Source organism: Anarhichas minor, unplaced genomic scaffold (assembly GCF_050575085.1).
Source record: "Anarhichas minor isolate MPS153535 unplaced genomic scaffold, ASM5057508v1 ptg000028l, whole genome shotgun sequence".
Lineage (NCBI taxonomy): Eukaryota > Metazoa > Chordata > Actinopteri > Perciformes > Anarhichadidae > Anarhichas > Anarhichas minor.
Genome location: NW_027466474.1, coordinates 14,599,485 through 14,610,693, shown reverse-complemented (window position 1 = coordinate 14,610,693; position 11,209 = coordinate 14,599,485). Strand labels below are relative to the sequence as shown.

Below are 11,209 nucleotides of genomic sequence, written 5' to 3'. Positions count from 1 at the left end.
TGTGCCCTGGACTCATTATCCACCGACAGACAGCATTAACACAACCACATGGAACATATTGACTCAGATCAGAATAGAGCAGAGCAGAGCAGAGAGAGAGAGAGTTGGAATGTTTAAATTCCCTGCAACCCTTTCCACTCTCATGGACATCTTGTTGCTGTAAACTCCTGGGGCTCAGTGTTGGAGGCAAGATGTGACGCTAAGTATAGCCTCATCTCGCCATTCTCAAGGGTCCCTTACACATGTGGGGCCCCCTTCATTACAGTATCCCACACAAGCAGCGGCTATGATTATGTTCTGAGAACAAATGTTAGACTGGACTCTGTCATGTTGTCCAGAGCTCGTCCAGATTTGTCTTGACCAGCAGAGAGGAAGCACGGCTCCCAACCCTGACCTTTCACCTCTCAACCCCCATGAGCCGTATTTTCCACAGAGGACTGTGTGACGGTTACGGCCTGTGGTGGTTATCTTCCCAGGGTCCGGCTTCTGAGGGAGACCCCCACGGTCAAATAAACACATGGCACATTTATCAGTAAAGAATATAAACAACAATTATGTAAGCAATTTAAGGGTGTTTGTGAATACAGTATATGTTTACTTGTGCATGTCGACCTCTACGCTATTTGTATGGGTCAGTGTGTGTACACAGTATGTGCGCATGGTCTTGTGCAAACAGTTCCCTCTCTTTTTCTCATTGATGTAGATAAAGTCTGATGTTGGCAGCTCATTCTGCTCAGCAGAAACAGTGTGTGCACATAATGCACACATGCCTCTCAACTAATCATTGGTTGTTTTGCAGACAACTGATAGCTGTATAACTTTTGGTTGCAGCAACATCCACAGATGTAAAATAATTATATATGTAGTTAATGAGAGCAGAAGAAAGAGAAAGAAACTTTTGACAAAGTACAGTTGCAAAAAGAAAAGAAAGGAAAAGAAATGTCAAGCTTTTAACCCAGAAAAAAACTGAAGAAATAATTGGCTGGGAGATTGATGTCCAGTACGGGCTGTGATGTGAGTTGAGGTTTGATGCTCTCTGCTCCATTGCTCTCCTTATCTGCTGCCTGCACGGACACTGCCTTTTGGATCATCAAACAACCCACAGACGAACTCCCACTCCCACACATGCTCAAACTGTTTATCACTCAGCCTCTATTCGTGCATCTAACACCCAAAGAAGAGAGGACATTTTAAAATTGGTGGCAGAATTACCGAACCTCGTTTTTAAATGCGATGCAATCCATAAAAAGTGAAACATTTATCTACATACGCGCTACATTCCAACTGAATTGATTGTCTGAAGATAGGATAAAGTGACATTGCCCCTCCAATTGTTGTCAAAGAATGTCAAACAGGAGCCGCTCTGAGATAAAAAAAAAAAACGAACGCAAAAAAAAAAGTGAAAGTAAGATCATCTGAATGTGTAGCTAAGAGACGAAGGAATCTCTTCATTTGAATGTTCATAACGTTTTCACTGTATCAAGGTTTGTACCTACTGTAGCAGTGGTGGAAGAAGTAACCTTAGTCAACTCCTTTACGTAAGTAGTAAGTAACATTAGTGAATAAGTAGTTATAATAACACACATACACAATACAGCCATGCTAGCAACTCCGCGAGGCTCTACCTCATGCTAACACCAGCGTGCTAACATGCTTACAGTGACGATGCTAACATGCTGATGATGAGTACAGTAGCTAACAATAGTGTGTACTATATACTCCACAATCTAATGTTTTGTCAGTATGCTAAAATTGATTAGCAAGTGCAGCTGAGGTCAGGAATGTCATTAGTTTTCAGAGTAATTGGTCCTAAACTTAAAGATGGGGTCGGCAACATTGTAGAAACAAGCAAGAGTGAGCTAGATGTGAAAAACCCCGCCCAGTGGAGGAGAAATGCTTTAGAGTTCCGCCCACTCCGGTTCTGAGAAGTGAAGCCATCAGGGGGCGACTCCTCTGGTTGCAAATAGAAGTCTGATTGTCTTTGAGGAAATGACTCTACTTCTCACTTGATTCATTACCTCAGTAAAAATTATGAACAGGAGTTTATGGTCTCAATCGCTAGTTTTATGTCGTCTTCAATACAGCATGATTTTCATTTCGTAAATTATGGTCCTACTTAGAGTAAAATAGAGCATCAATCGGAGCATGCTTCAGGACGGGGCTACCTTATGATTGACAGGTCGCTTCCAGAGCTGTATACTGCGTCTCTACGTCACTCCTCCGCACTCCAAATATGGTCAATTCCGTTCACTGGTTGCAAAAAAACAAGATTGTGTCTGCCAAAATCAATTGGTTGATCAATTTTTGTCTCAGTAAATATTATATAACAATAAAATATTATATAACAATAAAATAAAATAAAATAAATAATTAATAATAAATAATTATTAAAATAATAATAACATCATGTTCAGCCTTTGTTCAATGTTCTTATTGAATGAAGAGTATTAAGTAAACAATATAAATATGCAGGCCTAATGTAAACTTTGCGCTTGTTGTGTACGAGTGCTAAAAATAATAAGTTATTAGTTTGTTTTATTTCTAAACCCTGCTGTCAAAATCACCCGAATGATGGAGAAAACTAGAGATTGTTGTGAGAGGTAATATGATGTTTCATATTGTTTTTGTTATAGTTTCCTACTGTGATTGTCGGAGGCAATCAACGCCACCTGTGGATTAGGAAGTAAAAACATAATGGTCACGGGCAGGAGAGATTTAACAGTTGATGATAAACACAATACTTACAATCAGTGTAAGATTGTGGAGTTTAAGAACCAACGGTCGTTGCTTGTTTCCCTTGTGATGATTCTGTTAATATATTTTCTCTTGCCTAAATATGGTTTGTTACTACAATTAATCTCTGCATAAGTAACATCTAGAGCAGCAGTTTTATTATTTATGGCACAATTTTAATCTACAGCATATTATGCCCCTATTTCTGTAATGGCCTCACATTACCTTCTGCTTAAATACTGCAACGGCGCCATTGTTTGGCAGAATGATCTACTTTAAGGAGGAATAAATATGCTAGTAATGGCATATCGGTTTGTTCAGTGATTTCAAGATATTGATAGTTTCTACAGTTAATTATTAAACCTCCATTTGGTCTGTAACCCATTTGTTTACAGCATTGTGATTGCTGAAATAATTCTGGAACATATTACAAACACCATTCCATGTTGGTAGACATGATAAGTGAAGGTACCCACGGTGTGCCATCTGTGTTAAAATGATACCCGAGTGTGTGCGAATGCCAAAGACAACAACAAAAAACAAGCAGAAAACAATCAGAACAAAGTCACATCCGCTCCTCTCCAATTAGATCTTCTACCGCTCAAGGGACGACATAGTGACTGATTATTAACAGCAAAATAAATGGAAATTAAATGAGATGAAAGAAAATGTTGGGCTTGAACGCGAGCAACATGGTTCAACTTGAAATGAATGCAACTCAATATTCGGATTACTTTATTTATTTAGTGTTTCATTGAATCTACCAGTGATTTCTAAACTGTGGTACACTTTCCACTGTTGATACCTGAGCTGAAAAACAATTGCACTCCAACAGGCCCAAGTCCTTAATTTGGAGCATTGGAGCCGGAGACACCAACAGACTTAATAAACTGGTTAAGAAGGCCGGCTCCATCATTGGCTGCAAACTGGACACTCTGGAAGAGGTGGTGGAGAGGAGGACACTGAAGAAACTATTATCCATATTGGATAACCCGGACCACCCTCTCCACCACCTACTGCAGGGACAGCGGAGCACTTTCTCCAACAGACTGATCCAGCTCCGCTGTCACAAGGACCGATACAGGAGAACATTCCTGCCCTCTGCAATAACACTATAATAAATCACCTCTGGCCACATCATCCTTCACATGACTACACACCGCTACACTGTTGTTGTTTGCTGTTGGTTGTTCAGTTTACCTAGTTAGTTAATTTAATACTATTCCATTTCATTGTATATACTGTGCATTTGTATTGTTATTTTATTTTCTGTATATTTAATATGTTCTACTCTGTTATTTTATTGTATATATTGTGCATTTTTCATACTTAATATTTGTATTTTTACTCTGCTGAAGTATATCTTTGCTGCTGTAACAAACAAATTCCCCCCTGGGGATGAATAAAGTATCTATCTATCTATCTATCTTAATTTAAAATCCCCAAAATTGTCATTTAATTTAATTTGTTAACAGACAACAATTATTCATTGAATATACACATCACATTACAATAATGTAAAATGTAGTTGTTAACCTATGTAGTCACATTTTGGACTCCTCAGTCGTTGATCAGTTTGGGAACCTCTGGCATAGAACTATGGAAGAGTTTTCAGGTTTGTCCAAATCTTGTGCATCAATTTAATTCATGAAAAGTATGCAATTATATAACTATAAATTCCGTGTATTACTGTTGTTTTTACTTTAACTGTCATTTGTGTTGCATGTTAAGACAGGTGCTTTTATTTGTCACACACTTTTAGATTTGCAGCCTCAAAGGACGTCTGGGAAGAAGAGAAACATTCTACAGACCAACTGAGAGGACGTCATCTCTGTGCTGAAGCTCGGAGGGAAGATATTTTTTCTTATTACCAGCTGGATTTTGTTAAATGTTGTTGAATATTGAAATTGTAAAAAAATATTTTTGGCCTCTTAAGCTTTGTTATGAACTTTTTGAAAATTCATTGAATTATAGGATATAGTCTGTAATAGTCTGGAAACTGTAACGTTGTATCAAATAACGTGATGTTTATATTTGAAATGAGTGTCTGTCATGTGTTTTTTTGCCTCTCTGTCCTCCAGGAAACACTGGAGGATCAACTGGAGAGAAACATGGAGGCTCATCCCAAGCAGCTTAGCTGCTTCCAAGACGAGATATAATAGTATAGTATTTCAAATAAGGTCATAATAAAGCCATTGTATAATATGTCCAAAAACAGTCATGGTATAGTATTTCAAATAAGGTCATTACAATTCATAGTAGAGTATGTAATAAAAGTAATTGAAAAAAGTCAGTTTAGTGTGTTTAAAAAAGTTTAAAAAAAAGTAATATTATAGCATATCTAAAATAGTCATGGTATATAGCATGTCAAAAGATTTTTATAAAAGAGTTAAATTATAGCATCCTGGGAAAATTCTATATTAAAAAAAAAAGTAGTGTGTCTAAAAAAGTCATAACAAAGTCATAGTAAAGTGTGTAAAGAAAAGTCATTATATTAATAATTATAAAAATGTTATTACATTTTATTTGTATAGCGCTTGTAAGTGATGAGATCTAAATAGCATGTTGAGTAAAGTATGTCATAAATAAAGTCATGAATTAGTATGGCAAAACAAGTCATAAAAAGTCTTGGTTTAGTTTTTTGTTAATTCATAGTATAGTATGTCAAAAAAAGTCATTGTATAATTTCTTGAAAAAAGTCATAGTATAGTATGTTGGAACAAGTCATAAAAAGTCATAGTTTAGTTTGTTGAAAAAAATCATAGAAAAGTCATAATATAGTTATAGTATAGCATGTCGAAAAAGTTGTAAAAAAGTATAGTATGTCGAAAAAAGTCATAGTATAGTATATAGAAAATTATCAAAAGAGTTATGAGGACTCAAGTATTCAAGCATCATTTAGAGTTATTATGCAACACAGGAATGCACAACTAACTGCAGTTGTAGCCAATTTGAAACAGAAGAAAGACATGACAAACAAAACAAGAACAGTAGTGAATTCCTGGAGTGCATTTCTTTCAATATGCATCATACGGAATGTAAACAGCAACAACAAAAGCAATTCTTTGGGCAGACCATATGGTCGACATCATAACATTAAAAATTCAACATCAGAATACAATAGTCCATTAACTTTGACTATGTTTGTGCATCACGATGAAAACACGGAGTCCACCTCCTCTCGTCCCACAGAAGTCCTGCCATCTGTTCTCAAGTCAAGCAGCTTTTTCCGGAACCACGATTGAGAAAGGTTTCTGTAAAGATGTGGACACAACAGTCACCAACCTCATGTTAAGTTAAGTTTTATTTCATTAATCTTATTTTTCTGCTACCGGACACCAGTCAGTCAGGAGTAGGCCAGTGACCTCGGCTCATATTATAGTATGTCGAAAGAACCCCATAAAAAGTCATAGTATAGCTTGTCGAAATAAGTCATAAAAAGAGGCATATTATTGGATGTTAAAAAAACATTAAATGTCATATCATAGTATGTCGAAAAAAGTCATAGTGTAGTTTGTCGAAAGAAATGTCATAGTACTTTAAATATAACCAGCAATAAGCCTCTAACCATATAGCCTATAAACCATAAATGCAGTTTTCCATTTGCCAAGAAGTGATTACAGCTCTTATTGTGTCACTGAAAGATTATATAGGCCTCAGAATTTCATTCACAAGGGTTATATTTGACAGCTTATAGCATATCCAGCTCCTTTTACATGTTGAAATACCTTAAACAGGGCGATAAAGCCGGTAAAATGCAGTTATCCACGTGTCAAAAAGGGATTACAGCTCCTACCTTCTCAATATGCCTAAAAATCACTTGAGTGGAACCATAATGTAGCAGAAAATAATACAAGTGCCTCCAAATAACAGTAGACTACAGTGCTTCAGTAACTGTACTTCGTTACTTTCCACAACTAGATTACAGAGGACCTAAGGGGAGGCAGAGACATGGTTCTGTCCTTTTAGTCTGTCATCTTCTATTTCTGTTGGCCAGCATGACACCATCAATTTCAGTTTTTAGCTGACTTTGGCTTCTCTGTGTGTGTGTGTGTGTGTCTGTGTGAGAAGAACAACTGTGCATACCCAGCATGCCAGTGGAAGCACAGCGCATTAGGAAGTTTCCGTTTTGCAAAGCCTAACCATCACATTTGAACAATTCGTCCCATACAGCGAATTCCAAATTTGTCATATCCTGCAAGAAGGTCTTCATTTGCGACCTTCCAAATGTGCTGCTTTCTGTCCCGCCTTCATCCGTCATCCTCACCGTCAGCTTTCCCAGGGCTATTAGAACATTCAGATCCTGATAGATACTCAATGGAGCAGAGTGCACACACACACACACACACACACACACACACACACACACACACACACACACAAACACACACACAAACACAGACCTAAACACGCATGTAAACAAGAGGCGAGCACATTGCGTTGACGCGTGAATGCCAGGCTGAGATTAAGTACATTCAGTTGCACAACTACTAAAGCAAAAGTGCCCACGTACACGTGTAAATGCACGTGCACGGACAGGGAGAGACGCACGCTCACACCGTTGATCAAAGGAGCTGTGATGTAATCAGTCTCAGAGCTTTGCGAGCATCCCTCATTAACTTTTACCAGAGGCTCTAATGAAAAACCACTGGAGGGAATCTCCGTTTTCTCTCCTCCTTTCCCTCCACTTCCTCCCCCCTCTCGCTTTCCTTCTCATCTCCTTGTTCACTCCCTGCAGTATCTGCTCGTCCTCCTCCTCATTCATCTTCCACACTGTGCCTCCCCTCTCTCCCTCTGCCCCAGTGGCTGGCTCGACTTCCGCTGAGACAGAGTAAATATTTCCCATGGCTTGTCTGACCGCTGACAGGACGAATATGACACAAAGTGCGAGGCTCCGCTAATTAACACGCGGCCTCCGTTCCTCGGGTCAGAGGTCACAGCGGGGACAGCTGTGGCTTTAAGTTTGACACCTCAAACACACTGGTTGTGTGAATAGTTACGGTCAGGTATGACTCATGGTTTTGTGTCTGCAGTCACTGGAGACGCAGCTATTACTCAACTACACATCTTGACTTGATTTTCTTAGTTTTGGCCTTTTCTGGTAGAGACCCTGGGAGAGAGGGAAAAAAGGAGGGATCGAATGAAATATACAGATAGAGAGAGAGAGAGAGCATGCTGGTCGTATTCTCTCTGTCTCTGCAGGCTGGCTTGTGTCCAGGTAAAGTCCAGCCTCTTGGTTATGATGAAGGTGGGACGTGTAAGCGACTGCCCTGTTGTGCAATCATCATGAGGCTCTTGGGGGCTATAAGACCCCGAACCTCATCTGGTTTCTCAGAGCCTTCAGTCTGCTTTCTCCACACACACACACACACACACACACACACACACTCACACACACACACACACGCAGACTCACACAAATACAGAGGCATGATATGGTCCGGGGTAGTCAGTTGTGCAGATTTCTCTTCGAGGGGTCAGAGGAGCAATTGTCAAGACATGGACTTTAGCCAAAAGAAGCATTGAAACCCGCCTGCCTGCTTAGACTGGAGGCTCAATCCCTCACAGGTAAGATGACTTCTTTAAATAGATAGAAATCACATTCTGAGTCTGCTTTTATTTGTCATTATCTCATTTTAAATTTAAATGAATCCTTGTCTTAAAGTTTCTTTCACTAATTCAACTGTCTTAACATAACGACGAGTTCTTTTTATTGAAACATAGTTATTTGGAGATGTCATTTCACTCATCTAACTGATTGCCTGCTTTAAATTAAATTAAGTTTCTGTTATTAATAATGCACTTCGCTGGTGCACCGGAGCATAATAGGATCAGTTTCAGTGACTTGAGATTCCTGTGAATCCATTAAATCTAAAATTAAGTTGACACTTTTTCATTAATGGCCCAAAAAAAAAACGTATTTCAGTCATTAACACAAAATAGATGTTTCTGAAGGAGCGCTGTAGCAGCCAGATTATTACAACCCCTCCATATGTATTTCATTACTGCCCAACTTCAAGAATGGTGTAATGTGTTTTTGCTGTGATTAGTTATGAACAGCTAATAATCACTGCGGCCAACTAAACATTACTCTGTTCTATTGTGTCCATAAAAGGCAGCCGAAGTTTGAACGTCCTCTGTTTTGTTTTATTTCCAGCTGACCTTGGAAAACTGAAAGGGGGGAAGTGAAATTGGGTGACGCAAGGGCACAACCAGTCACATAATGGCAGTCCCAAGTGGCCTCTCGCTTTTCAACTCCACCTCCTCCCCCTATTCAATGACAGAGAATACCTCTCTAGCCCCCTCTGCTCTCCACTGCCCAGACTGGCCTCCTGTGCCCATGACCACGGTCATCCCCGCCATCTACAGCATTATCTGCGTGCTGGGAACTGTAGCCAACGCCCTGGCAGTGTGGGTGTTGGCCCATGCCAGTGCCTCGAGGAGAACTGTGGCTAACACTTTCATGCTGAACCTGTGCGTGTCCGACCTGCTGTTCCTGCTGTCCCTCCCGCTGTGGGCCGTATACTACTCCCAGGGCTACAGCTGGCCCTTTGGCCAGGTGGCCTGCAAAGTCTGCGGAGTGCTCCACAACCTCAACCTCTACGCGTCTATCTTCTTCATCACGTGCATGAGCATGGACCGATACCTGGCCATCGTGCGTCCGCTCCGCTCCCAGAGCGCACGATACCCCAAGCGCGCCCGGCTCACGTGCATCCTGGTGTGGGTGATGGCATGCGCTTGCTCGGCCCCCACCGTTTATCTGAGGGACACTCACTACCTGGAGGAGCTTGGCGTGAAAGCCTGTGCGATTTTATATCCCGATCATACCTGGTACCTGACCCTGGTCTGGATGAAGATTGCTCTGGCCTTCCTGCTGCCACTGTTTGTCACCTCTTGTTGTTACTCTGCTATCGGTAGACACTTGCTGGCTGATACAGGGTTGGTAAGAATGCAGACTTCATCACACCCCCCCAGCATGCCCTCTTTTAAATCACTGGAGTCAAAGGAGAGCTGCAGTAAACCAGAGAGACCTCCGACCCCCTGCGTGTGCCCCGGCTCCAGCGGGGGCAGGCCCCTGGAGGGCAGGGGGCTTGAGCGGGTGTTGTGGACAGTAGCTGCTGTGGTCCTGGCCTTCTTCATCTGCTGGTTCCCCTTCCACTGCGTGACCTTCTTGGGAGTGCTGAAGAGCGGCGGCTGGGTGGACAGCTGCGGGGTAACCTGGACCATCGACACCCTCACACCGCTGACCCTCTGCTTGGGATTCTCAAACTCGGCCATCAACCCGGTGCTCTACTGCTTCATCGGCAACCATTTTCGGGGCCGTCTCGGGGGCCTCTGCAAGGGCCTGTGGGCTTGCCTGAAGGCCCACGGGGAAGATAGCAGCCAGAAGAGGGGCTCCTTCAGCACCAGGCTGAGCTCCTTCTCTCGAAAACTTAGTGACCTGAAAGACCTGGCGATTGTGGAGCCCTCCGGTCCTAACTAACCAGGCCACCTGGAGGGCAGGCTGTCCCCTTCCCTCCACTGGCTTCACACTCCAGAGTGACGCCAACGTCATGTGACTGCTGAACTCCATACTAAAGCATGGCTGCGTGAGATGGCGCTGTAACTATGATCAAATTCCAGCAGAGCTTAACGCTTGCTCTACAAAGACAGAAATAAAGTTATTACAAAATATAAAGCTGAGAGGTTTAGAGTTTTGAGGCTGGTAGCCAAACGGCGTAAGAAACTGAAGTTGAACATTTCATGTCTTTAATGCTGCTGTATTCAGCCAATACGTTGAAAAAACCTCACCGTACACAACCCGCTCAGCACCAAACAGACACACAGACACAGCTAGCGACTGGCTGGTGAACATAGTGGAGCATTTAAAAGCATTTAAAAAAAAGAAAGAATCAAGTGTAATGTAGCTGTAGGGAGTAAGTTACAGCTGCTCTGCTAAGCTAGGCTAATGATGTTATAGCAGGACTAGTGCAGCTGCTGTTACTTTTTCTCTCTTTGTAATTCTGCCTCATTTATATGGTATGATAAACGTCATCACAAAGATGATAGATGTTTTACATGAGTATGAAAGAGTTAATTTAGCCTTTCATAAGGCTAGCTGTGGCTGATCTCAACAGCTAGCTTTAATTCAAGCTCAGTTTTGTAGTTTTGCAAACTACGATGTTTTCTCAGAAATTATACACTTCTGTGGCATTCCAATATTTAATATGGTATCTCCATTTTGACTGAATGTTTTATTACTGTATTTTGGCTTTGTAGGCCAAAACATTATGAAATAGAGATGTATAGGGATAATTATTAATAACATGTCATAACAATGCTACATTTACTGTTCCTTTTTGGGACCAATGCATTATATGTGTAATCATGAAACTTGTAACATTTTAATTGTATTATTCTGTAAAGACAGTTTAGGAAAATGGAAATTAATGCATTTCTTTGACTATAAATAAGAAATAAAGTGAACTATACTTCC

The 11,209-nt window shown here is 40.9% G+C and overlaps 1 protein-coding gene across 1 annotated transcript; it reads left to right on the top strand.

Moving 5' to 3' along the window:
- Window positions 1–8,956: 8,956 nt before the first annotated feature.
- Window positions 8,957–10,216, top strand: agtr2 (angiotensin II receptor, type 2). Its single transcript, XM_076103804.1, has one exon. The coding sequence runs from the start codon at window positions 8,957–8,959 to the stop codon at window positions 10,214–10,216; it is 1,260 nt and encodes a 419-aa protein (XP_075959919.1).
- Window positions 10,217–11,209: the final 993 nt, after the last annotated feature.

Bases quoted from the DNA above. Each gene is read 5' to 3' on its own strand.
- agtr2 (XM_076103804.1), top strand. From the start codon at position 8,957: ATGGCAGTCCCAAGTGGCCTCTCGCTTTTCAACTCCACCTCCTCCCCC.